Source organism: Cherax quadricarinatus, chromosome 4, assembly GCF_038502225.1.
Source record: "Cherax quadricarinatus isolate ZL_2023a chromosome 4, ASM3850222v1, whole genome shotgun sequence".
Taxonomy (NCBI): Eukaryota; Metazoa; Arthropoda; class Malacostraca; order Decapoda; family Parastacidae; genus Cherax; species Cherax quadricarinatus.
In genome coordinates this window covers 261,208-285,940 of record NC_091295.1, presented here as the reverse complement: position 1 = coordinate 285,940, position 24,733 = coordinate 261,208, and the positions used below count along the sequence as shown (strand labels likewise).

At 45.4% G+C, this 24,733-nt stretch overlaps 1 protein-coding gene across 8 annotated transcripts in view; it reads left to right on the top strand.

Moving 5' to 3' along the window:
- The window catches only part of LOC128684243 (voltage-gated potassium channel subunit beta-1), a 621,311-nt gene that overhangs the window by 487,496 nt on the left and 109,082 nt on the right, over nt 1-24,733 (top strand). For 7 of the 8 annotated variants that reach the window (XM_070093873.1, XM_070093861.1, XM_070093853.1 and 4 more), the window contains one exon: nt 16,395-16,463. The exons of the other annotated variant lie outside the window; for it this stretch is intronic. In XM_070093873.1, the coding sequence (XP_069949974.1) occupies nt 16,395-16,463 (69 nt within the window). The remainder of the gene's footprint in view (nt 1-16,394; nt 16,464-24,733) is intronic. 8 annotated transcript variants of the gene reach the window in all.

Here is a 24,733-nt window from a genome sequence, read left to right as displayed (position 1 = left end):
GTACAGGCAGGTGAATGATGGTGGTAAACTAGCCAGTACAGGCAGGTGAATGATAGTGGTAAACTAGCCAGTACAGGCAGGTGAATGATGGTGGTAAACTAGCCAGTACAGGCAGGTGAATGATAGTGGTAAACTAGCTAGTACAGGCAGGTGAATGATAGTGGTAAACTAGCCAGTACAGGCAGGTGATGGTGGTAAACTAGCCAGTACAGTCAGGTGAATGATGGTGGTAAACTAGCCAGTACAGGCAGGTGAATGATAGTGGTAAACTAGCCAGTACAGGCAGTAAACTAGTGAAGGATGAATGTGGTGGTAAACTAGCCAGTACAGGCAGGTGAATGATAGTGGTAAACTAGCCAGTACAGGCAGGTGAATGATAGTGGTAAACTAGCCAGTACAGGCAGGTGAATGATAGTGGTAAACTAGCCAGTACAGGCAGGTGAATGATAGTGGTAAACTAGCCAGTACAGGCAGGTAAACTGAAGGTGATAGTGGTAAACTAGCCAGTACAGGCAGGTGAAGTGGTAAACTAGATGGTGGATAGTGGTAAACTAGCCAGTACAGGCAGGTGAATGATAGTGGTAAACTAGCCAGTACAGGCAGGTGAATGATAGTGGTAAACTAGCCAGTACAGGCAGGTGAATGATAGTGGTAAACTAGCCAGTACAGGCAGGTGAATGATAGTGGTAAACTAGCCAGTACAGGCAGGTGAATGATGGTGGTAAACTAGCCAGTACAGGCAGGTGAATGATGGTGGTAAACTAGCCAGTACAGGCAGGTGAATGATAGTGGTATGGTGGTAAACTAGCCAGTACAGGCAGGTGAAGGTGATAGTGGTAAACTAGCCAGTACAGGCAGGTGAATGATAGTGGATAGTGGTAAACTAGCCAGTACAGGCAGGTGAATGATAGTGGTAAACTAGCCAGTACAGGCAGGTGAATGATAGTGGTAGTGGTAAACTAGCCAGTACAGGCAGGTGAAGGATATGGTGGTAAACTAGCCAGTACAGGCAGGTGAATGATAGTGGTAAACTAGCCAGTACAGGCAGGTGAATGATAGTGGTAAACTAGCCAGTACAGGCAGGTGAATGATAGCCAGTGGTATGGTGGTAAACTAGCCAGTACAGGAAGGTGAATGATAGTGGTAAACTAGCCAGTACAGGCAGGTGAAGGATGGTGGTAAACTAGCCAGTACAGGCAGGTGAAGGATGGTGGTAAACTAGCCAGTACAGGCAGGTGAAGGATAGTGGTAAACTAGCCAGTACAGGCAGGTGAAGGATAGTGGTAAACTAGCCAGTACAGGCAGGTGAAGGATGGTGGTAAACTAGCCAGTACAGGCAGGTGAATGATGGTGGTAAACTAGCCAGTACAGGCAGGTGAATGATGGTGGTAAACTAGCCAGTACAGGCAGGTGAATGATGGTGGTAAACTAGCCAGTACAGGCAGGTGAAGGATAGTGGTAAACTAGCCAGTACAGGCAGGTGAATGATAGTGGTATACTAGCCAGTACAGGCAGGTGAATGATAGTGGTAAACTAGCCAGTACAGGCAGGTGAATGATAGTGGTATACTAGCCAGTACAGGCAGGTGAATGATAGTGGTATACTAGCCAGTACAGGCAGGTGAAAGATGGTGATAAACTAGCTGAGACAACCAGGTGAAGGATGGTGGTAAACTAGCCAGTACAGGCACGACTACCCCACAGTAAGCAAACAAATTAACCCAACAAAACATATACTGTGCACCTACAGCCCTCACCAACCGCCATACAAATTCCACCTTCACAGCAGCCTCCCATATTATCCTGTCTGTTCTCCCTCTCCCCCAGCCCCCACAACCCCCCTCCCCTGAACACAATATTGGTAAGGAAACTGAAAGTATGGTCCACTAATGAGGAGCGGCACGAAAGAATCATGGAGGCATCCTCAGACATCATAGTGCTCATGGAAACAAAGCTCGTGGGGATCACAGATGCGATCTTTCCATCCAGATATCAGATCCTGAGGAAAGATAGAGATATATGAGAAGAAGGAGAACTTGCAGTGATCATCAAAAACCAGTGAAGTTTTGAGAAGTTGAGAGGAATGGACAGAAGGGAAGCAAAGGACTACATAGGAGCAATTCAGACTCGGGGCCCTATGGTGGTAATTGCAGTGATTTACAACACACCACAGAATAGCAGGTGACAAAAACAAGAGAATGATGAGAGCAACAGAGCAATGGAAGATGCACTACCTTAGGTGGCCAGAATGACCCTTGATGGTAATTTCAATCACAAAGAGACTGACTGGGAAAAATTGGAGCCACATGTGGGACCAGAAACGTGTAGGGTTAACATGATGGAGGTGGTACTCGAAGACCTCATGCAACAGCATGTTAGGGACATTACCAGAGAGAGAAGAGAGGATGAACCAGCAAGGCTGGACGTCATATTCTCCTTGAGTAGTTCAGACACTGATTAAATGACAATATGGAAGGCTCTTCGGAGTTAGTGATCATGTGATTCTGAGCTTTGAAAACACTGTAGAGCTAAAAGTGGAGGGTGAAGCAACATGAGTAGGATGGGAGAAGCCAGATTACAAAAGTGGGGACTACACAGGCAGGAGAAATTTCCTGCATAAGGTACAGTAGCGCAGAGAAATGGTGGGAAAAACAATAAATAAAATGATGAAATACGTGACCACAAAATGCAAGGAAGCAAACGAGAGGTTCGTACCCAAGGGCAACAAAACAATGGGAAGACTAGAACGAGCCCCTGGTTCACCCAAATGTGTAGAGAAGCCAAAAGTAAGTGTGCTACAGCATGGAAGAAATATAGAAGGCAAAGGACCCAGGAAGATAAGAAAATTAGCCGAAGAGCCAAAAGCAAATATGTATGGATAAGGAGGGAGGGCCAGCAGCATTACGGGAATCGACGTCCATATCTGACTCAAAGCTGTTGTACAGCCACATTAGGAGGACAACAACAGTCAAGGACCAGGTAATCAGGCTGAGGAAAGAAGAAGGGGAGATCACAAGAAACAAAGACGTATGTGAGGAACTCAACATAACATTTAAGGAAGTATTTTCGGTGGAGACAGTAAGCACTCCAGCAAACCGTGATGGAAGGGTACACCAACAAGTACTGTACACACTACACACACCCGAGGAGGAGGTTAAGAGACTGCTAAGTGAGCTAGATACCTCACAGGCGGTGGGACCAGACTTCTCTCCATGGGTCCTGAGAGAGAAAGCAGACGCGCTGTGTGTGTGCCACTAACAACAATCTTCACATCTATCGAAACAGGGCGACTACCTGAGATGTAGAAGAGAGCAAATGTAGTCCCAATTTTTAAGAAAGGAGACATGTAAATAGCATTAAACTAGAGATCAGTGTCACTGACATGTATAGTATGCAAAGTGATGGAGAAGCTTATCAGGAAGACTGTGGAGCGCCTAGAAAGGAATGAGGTTATGTACGATAACCAGCACGGTTTCAGGGAGGGGAAATCCTGTGTCACAAACCTACTGGAGTTTTACGACAAGTTGACAGGAGTAAGGCGGGAGAGAGGGAGAAGAATGGGGGTAGACTGCATTTTCTTGGGCTGTAAGAAGGCTTTCCACAAGTTCCGCACAAAAGATTAGTATAAAAGCAAGAGGAGCAGGCAGGAATAACAGAGAAAGCAATGTAATGGATCAGAGAATACCTAACAGGAAGGAAACAATGAGTGATGGTACATGACAACGTGCCAGAGTGGGCTACTGTGACGAGCGGGGTTCCTAAAGGGTCAGTCCTAAGGTCGGTGCTGTTTCATGTAGATGTGAATGACAAGACGGAAGGAACAGATTCAGAAGTGTCGCTGTTTGCAGATGATGTGAAAGTAATCATGAGAATTTAAGTGGATGAGGATCAGGCAGAACTACAAAAGGATCTGGACAGGCTACAAGCCTCTTTCAACATCTGACCAAGTGCATAGTCGTGAAGATCGAGCAAGGTCAAAAAGACCGCAGACAGAGTACAGTATACGGGACCAATGACTGTAAACCACAATACTGGAGTCTCCTGAGGCGCACATCAACCACACACACACACACACACACACACACACACACACACACACACACACACACACACACACACACACACACACACACACACACACACACACACACAGATTGTTTTAGTTTTGTCGTAAATACAAACTGTTGGTTCCACCAACTTAAAATAATCTACACTTTAGTACCACGAAAACTGAGAGGAGGAGGAAGAGGAGGAGGAGGAGGAGGAGAAGGAGGAGGAGGAGAAGGAGGAGGAGGAGGAGGAGAAGAAGGAAGAGGAGGAGGAGGAAGAGGAGAAGCAGGAGGAGGAGGGACAGATGGAGAGAAGGAACTAAGTGTGACTGACGTAATTAAGACCAGTGAAGAATTTTCTCTCTCTCTCTCTCTCTCTCTCTCTCTCTCTCTCTCTCTCTCTCTCTCTCTCTCTCTCTCTCTCTCTCTCTCTATCTCTCTCTCTCTCTCTCTCTCTCACGCTCTCTCTCTTTCACGCTCTCTTTCACGCTCTCTCTCTCACCTTCTCACCTGGGCACTAATATTAGGACACAGGTATGCCAGGGTGCCAATAGTGGCACTGTGGTGAGAGCCATGGACCCTCGGACGGGAGGCAGGGAGGGTGGCAGGGAGGGTGGCAGGGAGGGTGGCAGGGAGGGTGGCAGAGTGTGAAGCCGGTACTGAAGAAGCATATATATATATATAATATATATATATATATATATATATATATATATATATATGTGTGTGTGTGTGTGTGTGTGTGTGTGTGTGTGTGTGTGTGTGTGTGTGTGTGTGTGTGTGTGTGTTTACATTACTCAGAGCCGATATCACTTAATATTGCGATCTTGCTTGTTAATATCTAAAAATAAGCAAGTCTGACTGTATAATATTATCTGGGGCCTCATATGAGTTACCAAATGGAATCATGTAAATTTATGTGCATAGAAATATTTCAGTTAGGCATAATAGTGCAATATGTGAAGCAGTTGGTAACAGCCAGTTACTGCTTAACACGCTCACCCTCTAAGTGTATGTCCCCTCAAGGAAGATTCCTTGATGTTGGTGAGGGGCTCTTGGTTTAGGGAATTGGATCCGTGCTCCAGTTCCCCAAATTAAGCCTGAATGCCTTCCACATCCCCCCCAGGCGCTGTATAATCCTCTGGGTTTAGCGCTTCCCCCTTGATTATAATAATAATAATCTAAGTGTATGTCACGTGACTACTACAGTCACACTACAGTCAGTAGCAACCCATCTACAGCTTAAGGTGCATTACTTGGAAGTAATGTAATTACCTTATATTACACTTCAGGTGCTCGTGGGGGACTTATCTATATATTACCTCAAATATTAACTATCTGATATATCCACCGGTGATCTGAAAATCTCCGGGTAATAACTAGTAACTTCATCCGTGTGACTGGTAATAAAAGCTTATGGTCCTGTACAAAGTTATTTGTAAATATAACTGCGTACTTATGACATACGAGAGGAAAGCTTCGTTGATATGTTCGTAAATTTTTACTTGTGATTTTTTGACTGCCCATGAAAGTGGTTAGAACTAAACTTACTGTACCGCGACCATCCTATGTAGAGGAGGGTAAGAGGGCAATAATATATAGGTATATAGAGGTATACAGAGCTGACAGTGTACATACGCTGAGATAGTTAATGGTACTACCAGTGACACTAGTACTACTACCAGTGACACTAGTACTACTACCAGTGACACTAGTACTACTACCAGTGACACTAGTACTACTACCAGTGACACTAGTACTACTACCAGTGACACACTAGTACTACTACCAGTGACACTAGTACTACTACCAGTGACACTAGTACTACTACCAGTGACACTAGTACTACTACCAGTGACACTAGTACTACTACCGGTGGCACTAGTACTACTACCAGTGACACTAGTACTACTACCAGTGACACTAGTACTACTACCAGTGACACTAGTACTACTACCAGTGACACTAGTACTACTACCAGTGACACTAGTACTACTACCAGTGACACTAGTACTACTACCAGTGACACTAGTACTACTACCGGTGACACTAGTACTACTACCAGTGACACTAGTACTACTACCAGTGACACTAGTACTACCAGTGACACTAGTACTACTACCAGTGACACTAGTACTACTACCAGTGACACTAGTACTACTACCAGTGACACACTAGTACTACTACCAGTGACACTAGTACTACTACCAGTGACACACTAGTACTACTACCAGTGACACTAGTACTACTACCAGTGACACTAGTACTACTACCAGTGACACTAGTACTACTACCAGTGACACTAGTACTACTACCAGTGACACTAGTACTACTACCGGTGACACTAGTACTACTACCAGTGACACTAGTACTACTACCAGTGACACTAGTACTACTACCAGTGACACTAGTACTACTACCAGTGACACTAGTACTACTACCAGTGACACACTAGTACTACTACCAGTGACACTAGTACTACTACCAGTGACACACTAGTACTACTACCAGTAACACTAGTACTACTACTACCAGTGACACTAGTACTACTACCAGTGACACTAGTACTACTACCAGTGACACTAGTACTACTACCAGTGACACTAGTACTACTACCAGTGACACACTAGTACTACTACCAGTGAAACTAGTACTACTACCAGTGACACTAGTACTACTACCAGTGACACTAGTACTACTACCAGTGACACTAGTACTACTACCAGTGACACTAGTACTACTACCAGTGACACTAGTACTACTACCAGTGACACTAGTACTACTACCAGTGACACTAGTACTACTACCAGTGACACACTAGTACTACTACCAGTGAAACTAGTACTACTACCAGTGACACTAGTACTACTACCAGTGACACTAGTACTACTACCAGTGACACTAGTACTACTACCAGTGACACTAGTACTACTACCAGTGACACTAGTACTACTACCAGTGACACTAGTACTACTACCAGTGACACTAGTACTACTACCAGTGACACTAGTACTACTACCAGTGACACTAGTACTACTACCAGTGACACACTAGTACTACTACCAGTGACACTAGTACTACTACCAGTGACACTAGTACTACTACCGGTGACACACTAGTACTACTACCAGTGACACTAGTACTACTACCAGTGACACTAGTACTACTACCAGTGACACTAGTACTACTACCAGTGACACTAGTACTACTACCAGTGACACTAGTACTACTACTACCAGTGACACTAGTACTACTGCCAGTGACACTAGTACTACTACCAGTGACACTAGTACTACTACCAGTGACACTAGTACTACTACTACCAGTGACACTAGTACTACTACCAGTGACACACTAGTACTACCAGTGACACTAGTACTACTACCAGTGACACTAGTACTACTACCAGTGACACTAGTACTACTACTACCAGTGACACTAGTACTACTGCCAGTGACACTAGTACTACTACCAGTGACACTAGTACTACTACCAGTGACACTAGTACTACTACTACCAGTGACACTAGTACTACTACCAGTGACACACTAGTACTACCAGTGACACTAGTACTACTACCAGTGACACTAGTACTACTACCAGTGACACTAGTACTACTACTACCAGTGACACTAGTACTACTGCCAGTGACACTAGTACTACTACCAGTGACACTAGTACTACTACCAGTGACACTAGTACTACTACTACCAGTGACACTAGTACTACTACCAGTGACACACTAGTACTACTACCAGTGACACTAGTACTACACTAGTACTACTACTACCAGTGACACTAGTACTACTACCCGTGACACTAGTACTACTACCAGTGACACTAGTACTACTACCAGTGACACTAGTACTACTACCAGTGACACTAGTACTACTACCAGTGACACTAGTACTACTACCAGTGACACTAGTACTACTACCCGTGACACTAGTACTACTACCAGTGACACTAGTACTACTACCAGTGACACTAGTACTACTACCAGTGACACTAGTACTACTACCAGTGACACTAGTACTACTACCAGTGACACTAGTACTACTACCAGTGACACTAGTACTACTACCAGTGACACTAGTACTACTACCAGTGACACTAGTACTACTACCAGTGACACTAGTACTACTACCAGTGACACTAGTACTACTACCAGTGACACTAGTACTACTACCAGTGACACTAGTACTACTACCAGTGACACTAGTACTACTACCAGTGACACTAGTACTACTACCAGTGACACTAGTACTACTACCAGTGACACTAGTACTACTACCAGTGACACTAGTACTACTACCAGTGACACTAGTACTACTACCAGTGACACTAGTACTACTACCAGTGACACTAGTACTACTACCAGTGACACTAGTACTACTACCAGTGACACTAGTACTACTACCAGTGACACTAGTACTACTACCAGTGACACATTAGTACTACTACCAGTGACACTAGTACTACTACCAGTGACACTAGTACTACTACCAGTGACACTAGTACTACTACCAGTGACACTAGTACTACTACCAGTGACACATTAGTACTACTACCAGTGACACTAGTACTACTACCAGTGACACTAGTACTACTACCAGTGATACTAGTACTACTACCAGTGACACTAGTACTACTACCAGTGACACTAGTACTACTACCAGTGACACTAGTACTACTACCAGTGACACTAGTACTACTACCAGTGACACACTAGTACTACTACCAGTGACACTAGTACTACTACCAGTGACACTAGTACTACTACCAGTGACACTAGTACTACTACCGGTGACACTAGTACTACTACCAGTGACACTAGTACTACTACCAGTGACACTAGTACTACTACCAGTGACACTAGTACTACTACCAGTGACACTAGTACTACTACCGGTGACACTAGTACTACTACCAGTGACACTAGTACTACTACCAGTGACACTAGTACTACTACCGGTGACACACTAGTACTCCTTAAGCCTATGTGTCAAGTCTCTGTGATGCTGTTATACATCTAGGAACACTAGCTAGGATGCTGTGAAGGATGAATATATAATTTTGTTTTACTGATGATTTCATTAATAGATAAAATGAAAATTTCTTGGTTTATATAATTGTTTTACTTGTTATAGTAGCCTATGTATGTAGGTAGGATGTTATAACTGCATCTCTCATAGTGCTCACTGTTGGAAAGTTCTGACTGGCTGCCAGCACTTGCAAACTACCTGCCCGCTTGTTTCATGGTTGTCAGACGGTACCTAGTATGAGTAACTTGATGGGGCTGCTGATTTTGCCTCATCCTCTCTCCCTAGCTGTTGCTGGCGGCAGCAGTGTGCTTTCTCTGTTCTGTCAGTTCATGTTATTGGTAGAGTTCATGTTATTGTTTTTGGTACAGTATCTCTGTTGGTGAGCCAGGACATACATGTCGTAAGTCTGTACAACTCTGTTCACAGAGCATTATTTGGACTTTGTAATAATTGATGTTTTGAGAGCTGTCATGGAGACACTGTATATCTCTGGTTCCGAGTTAAACTCTCGACCTACATTGTTCTGGCATCTATGTACTGTTGTAGTCGGGGATTTGGTAACGCTCTACTCTGTGTCGTTTTTGTCTCCTTGTTCCTTGCCTGACACTGTGCTGTTCCCTGCTGCTTCTAACATCATTGCTGTTTGGCAAATGGTTCATCATATTGTTCAAGCAACTTGTTTGATTTCCTGTACTGAGAAGCTAATTATTTAGGGACTTGTTGTCAGTCACAGCCTAAGTAGAATCGAGTCTTTCTGAGACATACCAAGAATTACTGAGCGTGCGCGCACACACACACTGTTATTCTTTGAACACATCTCATCTAAACAACGTACCAGACGGTACTTACAAGTAGTACAGTTATTAAATATACAAATAGCACTATACGATTATATGTAGAAGATAACTATAATATATAATTATACCAAGTTATACTCAGAGTAGTGTAGGACCTTCTTGATTATATCAAATATATTAAATGATCAAGGTAATATTTATGACGGGATTCAGGGAGACCGGCAGACCGGACTTGAGTCCTGGACATGGGAAGTACAGTGTCTGCACTCTGAAGAGTGATGGAGTGAATGGTGAAAGTTTTTCTTTTTCGAGCCACCCTGCCTTGGTGGGAGACGGCCGATGAGTTAAAATATTAACATCTACACACATTTGTTATTAAAATTCTCAGCCAGTTGTGATCCCGAAGCTCTAATGGAAAGACTCTTAATTTTAAAGGATAACTGGACTAACTTACTCTGACAAACTGTTACAAAACCAGGAAGGAAGCTTAATAAAAAGACCTTCTTATATTTTATGGAGATGTCTATACTCCATACATGTCCCATTCTGTAAATGTGACATTTATGAAGTATAGATGTCACACCCCCACCCAAGACTAAATTGGGGTGGGGGTGTGATGGTTCCAGTGATGCCTGGAGACCAAAGTCTGGGTTGGGTGGATGTGATGATACCCGTGTTGCCTGGAGACCAAAGTCTGGGTTGGGGGGATGTGATGATACCCGTGTTGCCTGGAGACCAAAGTCTGGGTTGGGGGGTGTGATGATACCCGTGTTGCCTGGAGACCAAAGTCTGGGTTGGGGGGTGTGATGATACCCGTGTTGCCTGGAGACCAAAGTCTGGGTTGGGGGGTGTGATGATAACCGTGTTGCCTGGAGACCAAAGTCGGGGTTGGGGGGTGTGATGATCCCCGTGTTGCCTGGAGACCAACGTCTGGGTTGGGGGGTGTGATGATACCCGTGTTGCCTGGAGACCAAAGTCTGGGTTGGGGGGATGTGATGATACCCGTGTTGCGTGGAGACCAAAGTCTGGGTTGGGGGGTGTGATGATACCCGTGTTGCCTGGAGACCAAAGTCTGGGTTGGGGGGTGTGATGATACCCGTGTTGCCTGGAGACCAAAGTCTGGGTTGGGGGGTGTGATGATACCCGTGTTGCCTGGAGACCAAAGTCTGGGTTGGGGGGTGTGATGATACCCGTGTTGCCTGGAGACCAAAGTCTGGGTTGGGGGGATGTGATGATACCCGTGTTGCCTGGAGACCAAAGTCTGGGTTGGGGGGTGTGATGATATCCGTGTTGCCTGGAGACCAAAGTCTGGGTTGGGGGGATGTGATGATACCCGTGTTGCCTGGAGACCAAAGTCTGGGTTGGGGGGTGTGATGATACCCGTGTTGCCTGGAGACCAAAGTCTGGGTTGGGGGGTGTGATGATACCCGTGTTGCCTGGAGACCAACGTCTGGGTGGGGGGGTGTGATGATACCCGTGTTGCCTGGAGACCAAAGTCTGGGTTGGGGGGATGTGATGATACCCGTGTTGCCTGGAGACCAAAGTCTGGGTTGGGGGGTGTGATGATATCCGTGTTGCCTGGAGACCAAAGTCTGGGTTGGAGGGTGTGATGATACCCGTGTTGCCTGGAGACCAAAGTCTGGGTTGGAGGGTGTGATGATACCCGTGTTGCCTGGAGACCAAAGTCTGGGTTGGGGGGATGTGATGATACCCGTGTTGCCTGGAGACCAAAGTCTGGGCTGGGGGGATGTGATGATACCCGTGTTGCCTGGAGACCAAAGTCTGGGTTGGGGGGATGTGATGATACCCGTGTTGCCTGGAGACCAAAGTCTGGGTTGGGGGTGTGATGATACCCGTGTTGCCTGGAGACCAAAGTCTGGGCTGGGGGGTGTGATGATACCCGTGTTGCCTGGAGACCAAAGTCTGGGTTGGGGGGTGTGATGATACCCGTGTTGCCTGGAGACCAAAGTCTGGGCTGCGGGGTGTGATGATACCCGTGTTGCCTGGAGACCAAAGTCTGGGCTGTGGGGTGTGATGATACCCGTGTTGCCTGGAGACCAAAGTCTGGGCTGCGGGGTGTGATGATACCCGTGTTGCCTAGAGACCAAAGTCTGGGCTGGGGGTGTGATGATACCCGTGTTGCCTGGAGACCAAAGTCTGGGCTGGGGGGTGTGATGATACCCGTGTTGCCTAGAGACCAAAGTCTGGGCTGCGGGGTGTGATGATACCCGTGTTGCCTGGAGACCAAAGTCTGGGCTGCGGGGTGTGATGATACCCGTGTTGCCTGGAGACCAAAGTCTGGGCTGGGGGTGTGATGATACCCGTGTTGCCTGGAGACCAAAGTCTGGGCTGCGGGGTGTGATGATACCCGTGTTGCCTGGAGACCAAAGTCTGGGTTGGGGGGTGTGATGATACCCGTGTTGCCTGGAGACCAAAGTCTGGGCTGCGTGGTGTGATGATACCCGTGTTGCCTTGAGACCAAAGTCTGGGCTGGGGGGTGTGATGATACCCGTGTTGCCTGGAGACCAAAGTCTGGGCTGCGAGGTGTGATGATACCCGTGTTGCCTGGAGACCAAAGTCTGGGCTGCGAGGTGTGATGATAACCGTGTTGCCTGGAGACCAAAGTCTGGGCTGCGGGGTGTGATGATACCCGTGTTGCCTGGAGACCAAAGTCTGGGCTGCGAGGTGTGATGATACCCGTGTTGCCTGGAGACCAAAGTCTGGGCTGGGGGGTGTGATGATACCCGTGTTGCCTGGAGACCAAAGTCTGGGCTGGGGGGTGTGATGATACCCGTGTTGCCTGGAGACCAAAGTCTGGGCTGCGAGGTGTGATGATACCCGTGTTGCCTGGAGACCAAAGTCTGGGCTGCGGGGTGTGATGATACCCGTGTTGCCTGGAGACCAAAGTCTGGGCTGCGGGGTGTGATGATACCCGTGTTACCTGGAGACCAAAGTCTGGGTTGGGGGGTGTGATGATACCCGTGTTGCCTGGAGACCAAAGTCTGGGCTGGGGGGTGTGATGATACCCGTGTTGCCTGGAGACCAAAGTCTGGGTTGGGGGGTGTGATGATACCCGTGTTGCCTTGAGACCAAAGTCTGGGCTGGGGGGTGTGATGATACCCGTGTTGCCTGGAGACCAAAGTCTGGGTTGGGGGGTGTGATGATACCCGTGTTGCCTTGAGACCAAAGTCTGGGCTGGGGGGTGTGATGATACCCGTGTTGCCTGGAGACCAAAGTCTGGGCTGGGGGGTGTGATGATACCCGTGTTGCCTTGAGACCAAAGTCTGGGCTGGGGGGTGTGATGATACCCGTGTTGCCTGGAGACCACAGCCTGGGCTGGGGGGTGTGATGATACCCGTGTTGCCTGGAGACCAAAGTCTGGGCTGGGGGGTGTGATGATACCCGTGTTGCCTGGAGACCAAAGTCTGGGCTGCGGGGTGTGATGATACCCGTGTTGCCTGGAGAGGAATGTCAGGGTTGAGGGAGTGTGATGATGCCTGTGTTGCCTGAAGGGTTGGGAGTAAGATCATCTCCTGCAGATTGTTATACAGTGCCAGCTAATAGCACTGTAGAATAACTCACTGTATAGTGCAGACAGTGCCATGCTAGGAAGATATAGAAAATAGCACTATAGCTAAGTTGACCTTCACTCTGCCACCTCCTGTTATCCTAGCAGCACTACCCAACTCACTCACCCATAAACTCACATTGTAATTTAGACCTGGCACACCATCACGAAAATTAAAGACAGTATTAACTACTGCAGGTGTTGACGAGCCGATTTCTGTGCCCCACCCTGCCAGAATTTGGCCCGGGGGACTTTCAGTAACTGAAGTTAACTGAGATGAGTCGGGCGAGTGTCTACCTGATGCTAAGGATGATGATAACACAACTTACTGAAGTTATCATACACCTGATGATTGTTACCGAGCCTCACCCTGGTTATACCAGACTACATGATTGTATCTCCTAGTATGATTGTGTCTAGTATGATTGTCTACTAGTATGATTGTATTTACTAGAATGATTGTATCTCCTAGTATTGTATCAACAAGGATGATTGTATTTACAAGGATGATTGTATCTACAACGTGGATTGTAACTACCAGGATGAATGTACATACAAGGATGGTTGTATCACTAGCATGATTGTATCACTAGTATGATTGTATCTACTAGTATGATTGTATCTACTAGTATGATTGTATCTACTAGTATGATTGTATCTAGTATGATTTATATACTAGTATGATTGTGTCTCCTAGTATGGTTGTGTCTACTAGTATGTGTCTAGTATGATTGTCTACTAGTATGATTGTATCTGCTAGTATGATTGTGTCTACTAGTAGGACTGTATCTACTAGTATGATTATATCTAGTATGATTGTATCTACAAGGTTCATTGTATCTACAAGGGTGATTGTATTTACAAGGTTGATTGTAACTACCAAGATTAATGTACCTACAAGGATGGTTCTGTTACTAGTATGATTGTATCTACTACCATGATTGTATCTACTAGTATGATTGTATCTACTAGTATGATTGTATCTACTAGAATGATTGTGTCTATTAGTATGGTTGTATCTACTAGTTTGATTGTGTCTGCTAGTACGATTGTGTCTACTAGTATGATTGTATCTAGTATGATTGTATCTACTAGTATGATTGTATCTACTAGAATGATTGTGTCTATTAGTATGGTTGTATCTACTAGTTTGATTGTGTCTGCTAGTATGATTGTGTCTACTAGTATGATTGTATCTAGTATGATTTATCTGCTAGTATGATTGTATCTACTAGTGATTGTATCTACTGCAGTGATTGTATCTACTAGTATGATTGTATCTCTTAGTATGGTTGTGTCTACTAGTATGATTGTGTCTAATAGTGTGATTGTATCTCCTAGTGTGGTTGTGTCTACTAGTATGATTGTATCTCCTAGTATGGTTGTGTCTACTAGTATGGTTGTGTCTACTAGTATGGTTGTGTCTACTAGTATGGTTGTGTCTACTAGTATGATTGTATCTTCTAGTATGGTTGTGTCTACTAGTATGGTTGTGTCTATTAGTATGATTGTATCTCCTAGTATGGTTGTGTCTATTAGTATAATTGTATCTCCTAGTATGGTTGTGTCTACTAGTATGGTTGTGTCTACTAGTATGGTTGTGTCTACTAGTATGGTTGTGTCTACTAGTATGATTGTATCTTCTAGTATGGTTGTGTCTACTAGTATGGTTGTGTCTATTAGTATGATTGTATCTCCTAGTATGGTTGTGTCTATTAGTATGATTGTATCTCCTAGTATGGTTGTGTCTATTAGTATGATTGTATCTCCTAGTATGGTTGTGTCTACTAGTATGGTTGTGTCTACTAGTATGGTTGTGTCTACTAGTATGGTTGTGTCTACTAGTATGGTTGTGTCTACTAGTATGGTTGTGTCTACTAGTATGGTTGTGTCTACTAGTATGATTGTATCTCCTAGTATGATTGTATCTATTAGTATGATTGTGTACTAGTATGATTGTATCTCCTAGTATGATTGTATCTCCTAGTATGATTGTATCTCCTAGTATGATTGTATCTCCTAGTATGATTGTATCTCCTAGTATGATTGTATCTCCTAGTATGATTGTATCTCATAGTATGACTGTATCTCCTAGTGTGGTTGTTTCAGTAGTATGATTGTATCTCCTAGTATGATTGTATCTCCTAGTATGATTGTATCTCCTAGTATGATTGTATCTCCTAGTATGATTGTATCTCCTAGTATGATTGTATCTCCTAGTATGACTGTATCTCCTAGTGTGGTTGTTTCAGTAGTATGATTGTATCTCCTAGTATGATTGTATCTCCTAGTATGATTGTATCTCCTAGTATGATTGTATCTCCTAGTATGATTGTATCTACTAGTATGACTGTATCTCCTAGTGTTGTTGTATCACTAGTATGATTGTATCTCCTAGTATGATTGTATCTCCTAGTATGATTGTATCTACAATAATTGTATCACTAGTATGATTGTATCTCCTAGTATGATTGTATCTACAATAATTGTATCACTAGTATGATTGTATCTCCTAGTATGATTGTATCTCCTAGTATGATTGTATCTCCTAGTATGATTGTATCTCCTAGTATGATTGTATCTACTAGTATGACTGTATCTCCTAGTGTTGTTGTATCACTAGTATGATTGTATCTCCTAGTATGATTGTATCTCCTAGTATGATTGTATCTACAATAATTGTATCACTAGTATGATTGTATCTCCTAGTATGATTGTATCTACAATAATTGTATCACTAGTATGATTGTATCTCCTAGTATGATTGTATCTACAATAATTGTACCACTAGTATGATTCTCATAAACTATATAAAGCTAAACAAATGGGAATGATTTATTATTATTATTATTATTATTATTATTATTATTATTATTATTATTATTATTATTATTATTATTATTATTATTATTATTATTATTATTATTGTGTTGCAGCGCCCGGGCCCCTTTCACCTCCATCTCAGAGGACGAGTTCAAGGAGCACCAACAGTCTGGTCACTTGCCGTGGGTTTAACTCTGGTTTTTATCCTTTAAATCTAAAAAGTCCTCAAAATTGTGTGTTTTTAAACGTGTGTGGATTTTTGCTTCTAAATCTAATGGCACATGCACGGAATTTTGATTTTGAAAGTGATGCTTGGGTTTAGGATTCTAATTCTAAAGTTACTGGAGCACAGTTACTGGAGCACAGTTACTGGAGCACAGTTACTGGAGCACAGTTACTGGAGAACAGTTACTGGAGCACAGTTACTGAAGTACAGTTATTGGAGCAAAGTTATTGGAGCACAGTTATTGGAGCACAGTTACTGAAGCACAGTTACTTGGGTACAGTTACTGGAGCACAGTTATTGGAGCACAGTTATTGGAGCAAAGTTATTGGAGCACAGTTACTGGAGGACAGTTACTGGAGCACAGTTACTGGAGCACAGTTACTGGAGCACAGTTACTGGGGCACAGTTACTGGAGCACAGTTATTGGAGCACAGTTATTGGAGCACAGTTATTGGAGCAAAGTTATTGGAGCACAGTTACTGGAGGACAGTTACTGGAGCACAGTTACTGGAGCACAGTTACTGGAGCACAGTTATTGGAGCACAGTTACTGGAGCACAGTTACTGGAACACAGTTACTGGAGCACAGTTACTGGAGCACAGTTACTGGGGCACAGTTACTGGAGCACAGTTACTGGAGCACAGTTACTGGAGCACAGTTACTGGAGCACAGTTACTGGAGCACAGTTACTGGGGCACAGTTACTGGAGCACAGTTACTGGAGCACAGTTACTGGGGCACAGTTACTGGAGCACAGTTACTGGAGCACAGTTACTGGAGCACAGTTACTGGAGCACAGTTACTGGAGCACAGTTACTGGGGCACAGTTACTGGAGCACAGTTACTGGAGCACAGTTACTGGGGCACAGTTACTGGGGCACAGTTACTGGGGCACAGTTACTGGGGCACAGTTACTGGAGCACAGTTACTGGAGCACAGTTACTGGAGCACAGTTACTGAAGCACAGTTACTGAAGCACAGTTACTGGAGCACAGTTATTGGAGCACAGTTATTGGAGCACAGTTACTGGGGCACAGTTACTGGGGCACAGTTACTGGAGCACAGTTACTGGAGCACAGTTACTGGAGCACAGTTACTGGAGCACAGTTACTGGAGCACAGTTACTGGAGCACAGTTATTGTAGCACAGCTACTGGAGCACAGTTATTGGGGCACAGTTACTGGGGCACAGTTACTGGGGCACAGTTACTGGAGCACAGTTACTGGGGCACAGTTACTGGAGCACAGTTACTGGAGCACAGTTACTGGAGCACAATTTCTGGGGCACAGCTACTGGAGCACAGTTACTGGGGCACAGTTACTGGGGCACAGTTACTGGGGCACGGTTACTGGAGCACAGTTACTGGGGCACAGTTACTGGGGCACGGTTACTGGAACACAGTTACTGGGGCACGGTTACTGGAACACAGTTACTGGAGCACAGTTACTGGAGCACAGTTACTGGAGCACAGTTACTGTAACACAGTTACTGGAACACAGTTACTGGAACACAGTTACTGGAACACAGTTACTGTAACACAGTTACTGGAGCACAGTTACTGTAACACAGTTACTGGAACACAGTTACTGGAACACAGTTACTGGAACACAGTTACTGTAACACAGTTACTGGAACACAGTTACTGGAACACAGTTACTGGAGCACAGTTACTGTAACACAGTTACTGGAACACAGTTACTGGAACACAGTTACTGGAACACAGTTACTGTAACACAGTTACTGGAACACAGTTACTGGAACACAGTTACTGGAGCACAGTTACTGGAGCACAGTTACTGGGGCACAGTTACTGGAGCACAGTTACTGGATCACAGTTACTGGAGCACAGTTACTGGAGCACAGTTACTGGAGCACAGTTACTGGAGCACAATTTCTGGGGCACAGCTACTGGAGCACAGTTACTGGGGCACAGTTACTGGAGCGCAGTTACTGGAGCACAGTTACTGGAGCACAATTTCTGGGGCACAGCTACTGTAGCACAGTTACTGGGGCACAGTTACTGGAGCACAGTTACTGGAGCACAGTTACTGGAGCACAGTTACTGGAACACAGTTACTGGAGCACAGTTACTGGAGCACAGTTACTGGGGCACAGTTACTGGGGCACAGTTACTGGGGCACAGTTACTGGAACACAGCTACTGGAGCACAGTTACTGGAGCACAGTTACTGGAACACAGCTACTGGAGCACAGTTACTGGAGCACAGTTACTGGGGCACAGTTACTGGGGCACAGTTACTGGGGCACAGTTACTGGAGCACAGTTACTGGAGCACAGTTACTGGAGCACAGTTACTGGAGCACAGTTACTGGGGCACAGTTACTGGGGCACAGTTACTGGAGCACAGTTACTGTAGCACAGTTACTGGAGCACAGTTACTGGAGCACAGTTACTGGGGCACAGTTACTGGAGCACAGTTAGCGGAGCACAGTTACTGGAGCACAGTTATTGGAACACAGTTACTTGGGCACAGTTACTGGAGCACAGTTACTTGGGCACAGTTCTTGGAGCACAGTTACTGAAGAACAGTTACTGGAGCACAGTTACTGGAGCATAGTTACTGGAGCACAGTTACCGGAGCAAAGTTACTGGAGCACAGTTACTGGAGCACAGTTACTGGAGCACAGTTACTGGAGCACAGTTACTGGAGCACAGTTACTGGAGCACAGTTACTGGAGCACAGTTACTGGAGCACAGTTACTGGAACACAGTTACTGGAACACAGTTACTGGAACACAGTTACTGGAACACAGTTACTGGAACACAGTTACTGGAGCACAGTTACTGGAGCACAGTTACTGGAGCACAGTTACTGGAGCACAGTTACTGGAGCACAGTTACTGGAGCATAGTTACTGGAGCACAGTTACTGGAGCACAGTTATTGGAACACAGTTTCTGGAACACAGTTACTGGAGCACAGTTACTGGAGCACAGTTACTGGAGCACAGTTACTGGAACACAGTTACTGGAGCACAGTTACTGGAGCACAGTTACTGGAGCACAGTTATTGGAACACAGTTTCTGGAACACAGTTAGTGGAGCACAGTTACTGGAGCATAGTTACTGGAGCACAGTTATTGGAACACAGTTTCTGGAACACAGTTACTGGAGCACAGTTACTGGAGCACAGTTACTGGAGCACAGTTACTGGAGCACAGTTACTGGAGCACAGTTACTGGAACACAGTTACTGGAACACAGTTACTGGAGCACAGTTACTAGAGCACAGTTACTGGAGCACAGTTACTGGAACACAGTTACTGGAACACAGTTACTGGAACACAGTTACTGGAGCACAGTTACTGGAACACAGTTACTGGAGCACAGTTACTGGAACACAGTTACTGGAGCACAGTTACTGGAACACAGTTACTGGAGCACAGTTACTGGAACACAGTTACTGGAACACAGTTACTGGAACACAGTTGCTGGAGCACAGTTACTGGAGCACAGTTACTGGAGCACAGTTACTGGAGCACAGTTACTGGAACACAGTTACTGGAGCACAGTTACTGGAACACAGTTACTGGAGCACAGTTACTGGAGCACAGTTACTGGAACACGGTTACTGGAACACAGTTACTGGAGCACAGTTACTGGAGCACAGTTACTGGAACACAGTTACTGGAGCACAGTTACTGGAGCACAGTTACTGGAACACAGTTACTGGAGCACAGTTACTGGAGCACAGTTACTGGAACACAGTTACTGGAACACAGTTACTGGAGCACAGTTACTGGAGCACAGTTACTGGAGCACAGTTACTGGAGCACAGTTACTGGAGCACAGTTACTGGAGCACAGTTACTGGAACACAGTTACTGGAGCACAGTTACTGGAGCACAGTTACTGGAGCACAGTTATTGGAACACAGTTACTGGAGCACAGTTACTGGAACACAGTTACTGTAACACAGTTACTGGAGCACAGTTACTGGAACACAGTTACTGGAACACAGTTACTGGAACACAGTTACTGGAACACAGTTACTGGAGCACAGTTACTCTAGCACAGTTACTGGAACACAGTTACTGGAACACAGTTACTGGAGCACAGTTACTCTAGCACAGTTACTGGAACACAGTTACTGGAACACAGTTACTGGAGCACAGTTACTAGAACACAGTTACTGGAGCACAGTTACTGGAACACAGTTACTGGAGCACAGTTACTGGAACACAGTTACTGGAGCACAGTTACTGGAGCACTGTTACTGGAACACAGTTACTGGAGCACAGTTACTGGAACACAGTTACTGGAACACAGTTGCTGGAGCACAGTTACTGTAACACAGTTACTGTAACACAGTTACTGGAGCACAGTTACTGGAACACAGTTACTGGAACACAGTTACTGGAACACAGTTACTGGAGCACAGTTACTGGAGCACAGTTACTGTAACACAGTTACTGGAACACAGTTACTGGAACACAGTTACTGGAGCACAGTTACTGGAGCACAGTTACTGTAACACAGTTACTGGAACACAGTTACTGGAACACAGTTACTGGAACACAGTTACTGGAACACAGTTACTGGAACACAGTTACTGGAACACAGTTACTGGAACACAGTTACTGGAACACAGTTACTGGAACACAGTTACTGGAACACAGTTACTGAAACACAGTTACTGGAACACAGTTCCTGGGGCACAGTTACTGGAACACAGTTACTGGAACACAGTTACTGGGGCACAGTTACTGGAGCACAGTTACTGGAACACAGTTACTGGAACACAGTTACTGGAACACAGTTACTGGAACACAGTTACTGGAACACAGTTACTGTAACACAGTTACTGGAACACAGTTACTGGAACACAGTTACTGGAGCACAGTTACTGGAGCACAGTTACTGGGGCACAGTTACTGGAGCACAGTTACTGGATCACAGTTACTGGAGCACAGTTACTGGAGCACAGTTACTGGAGCACAGTTACTGGAGCACAATTTCTGGGGCACAGCTACTGGAGCACAGTTACTGGGGCACAGTTACTGGAGCGCAGTTACTGGAGCACAGTTACTGGAGCACAATTTCTGGGGCACAGCTACTGGAGCACAGTTACTGGGGCACAGTTACTGGAGCACAGTTACTGGAGCACAGTTACTGGAGCACAGTTACTGGAACACAGTTACTGGAGCACAGTTACTGGAGCACAGTTACTGGGGCACAGTTACTGGGGCACAGTTACTGGGGCACAGTTACTGGAACACAGCTACTGGAGCACAGTTACTGGAGCACAGTTACTGGAACACAGCTACTGGAGCACAGTTACTGGAGCACAGTTACTGGGGCACAGTTACTGGGGCACAGTTACTGGGGCACAGTTACTGGAGCACAGTTACTGGAGCACAGTTACTGGAGCACAGTTACTGGAGCACAGTTACTGGGGCACAGTTACTGGGGCACAGTTACTGGAGCACAGTTACTGTAGCACAGTTACTGGAGCACAGTTACTGGAGCACAGTTACTGGGGCACAGTTACTGGAGCACAGTTAGCGGAGCACAGTTACTGGAGCACAGTTACTGGAGCACAGTTACTTGGGCACAGTTACTGGAGCACAGTTACTTGGGCACAGTTCTTGGAGCACAGTTACTGAAGAACAGTTACTGGAGCACAGTTACTGGAGCATAGTTACTGGAGCACAGTTACTGGAGCAAAGTTACTGGAGCACAGTTACTGGAGCACAGTTACTGGAGCACAGTTACTGGAGCACAGTTACTGGAGCACAGTTACTGGAGCACAGTTACTGGAGCACAGTTACTGGAGCACAGTTACTGGAACACAGTTACTGGAACACAGTTACTGGAACACAGTTACTGGAACACAGTTACTGGAACACAGTTACTGGAGCACAGTTACTGGAGCACAGTTACTGGAGCACAGTTACTGGAGCACAGTTACTGGAGCACAGTTACTGGAGCATAGTTACTGGAGCACAGTTACTGGAGCACAGTTATTGGAACACAGTTTCTGGAACACAGTTACTGGAGCACAGTTACTGGAGCACAGTTACTGGAGCACAGTTACTGGAACACAGTTACTGGAGCACAGTTACTGGAGCACAGTTACTGGAGCACAGTTATTGGAACACAGTTTCTGGAACACAGTTACTGGAGCACAGTTACTGGAGCATAGTTACTGGAGCACAGTTATTGGAACACAGTTTCTGGAACACAGTTACTGGAGCACAGTTACTGGAGCACAGTTACTGGAGCACAGTTACTGGAGCACAGTTACTGGAGCACAGTTACTGGAACACAGTTACTGGAACACAGTTACTGGAGCACAGTTACTGGAGCACAGTTACTGGAGCACAGTTACTGGAACACAGTTACTGGAACACAGTTACTGGAACACAGTTACTGGAGCACAGTTACTGGAACACAGTTACTGGAGCACAGTTACTGGAACACAGTTACTGGAGCACAGTTACTGGAACACAGTTACTGGAGCACAGTTACTGGAACACAGTTACTGGAACACAGTTACTGGAACACAGTTGCTGGAGCACAGTTACTGGAGCACAGTTACTGGAGCACAGTTACTGGAGCACAGTTACTGGAACACAGTTACTGGAGCACAGTTACTGGAACACAGTTACTGGAGCACAGTTACTGGAGCACAGTTACTGGAACACGGTTACTGGAACACAGTTACTGGAGCACAGTTACTGGAGCACAGTTACTGGAACACAGTTACTGGAGCACAGTTACTGGAGCACAGTTACTGGAACACAGTTACTGGAGCACAGTTACTGGAGCACAGTTACTGGAACACAGTTACTGGAACACAGTTACTGGAGCACAGTTACTGGAGCACAGTTACTGGAGCACAGTTACTGGAGCACAGTTACTGGAGCACAGTTACTGGAGCACAGTTACTGGAACACAGTTACTGGAGCACAGTTACTGGAGCACAGTTACTGGAGCACAGTTATTGGAACACAGTTACTGGAGCACAGTTACTGGAACACAGTTACTGTAACACAGTTACTGGAGCACAGTTACTGGAACACAGTTACTGGAACACAGTTACTGGAACACAGTTACTGGAACACAGTTACTGGAGCACAGTTACTCTAGCACAGTTACTGGAACACAGTTACTGGAACACAGTTACTGGAGCACAGTTACTCTAGCACAGTTACTGGAACACAGTTACTGGAACACAGTTACTGGAGCACAGTTACTAGAACACAGTTACTGGAGCACAGTTACTGGAACACAGTTACTGGAGCACAGTTACTGGAACACAGTTACTGGAGCACAGTTACTGGAGCACTGTTACTGGAACACAGTTACTGGAGCACAGTTACTGGAACACAGTTACTGGAACACAGTTGCTGGAGCACAGTTACTGTAACACAGTTACTGTAACACAGTTACTGGAGCACAGTTACTGGAACACAGTTACTGGAACACAGTTACTGGAACACAGTTACTGGAGCACAGTTACTGGAGCACAGTTACTGTAACACAGTTACTGGAACACAGTTACTGGAACACAGTTACTGGAGCACAGTTACTGGAGCACAGTTACTGGAACACAGTTACTGGAACACAGTTACTGGAACACAGTTACTGGAACACAGTTACTGGAACACAGTTACTGGAACACAGTTACTGGAACACAGTTACTGGAACACAGTTACTGGAACACAGTTACTGGAACACAGTTACTGGAACACAGTTACTGGAACACAGTTACTGAAACACAGTTACTGGAACACAGTTCCTGGGGCACAGTTACTGGAACACAGTTACTGGAACACAGTTACTGGGGCACAGTTACTGGAGCACAGTTACTGGAACACAGTTACTGGAACACAGTTACTGGAACACAGTTACTGGAACACAGTTACTGGAACACAGTTACTGGAACACAGTTACTGGAACACAGTTACTGGAGCACAGTTACTGGAACACAGTTACTGGAACACAGTTACTGGAACACAGTTACTGGAACACAGTTACTGGAACACAGTTACTGGAACACAGTTACTGGAACACAGTTACTGGAACACAGTTACTGGAACAGTTACTGGAGCACAGTTACTGGAACACAGTTACTGGAAAACAGTTACTGGAACACAGTTACTGGAACACAGTTACTGGAGCACAGTTACTGGAGCACAGTTACTGGAACACAGTTACTGGAACACAGTTACTGGAGCACAGTTACTGGAGCACAGTTACTGGAGC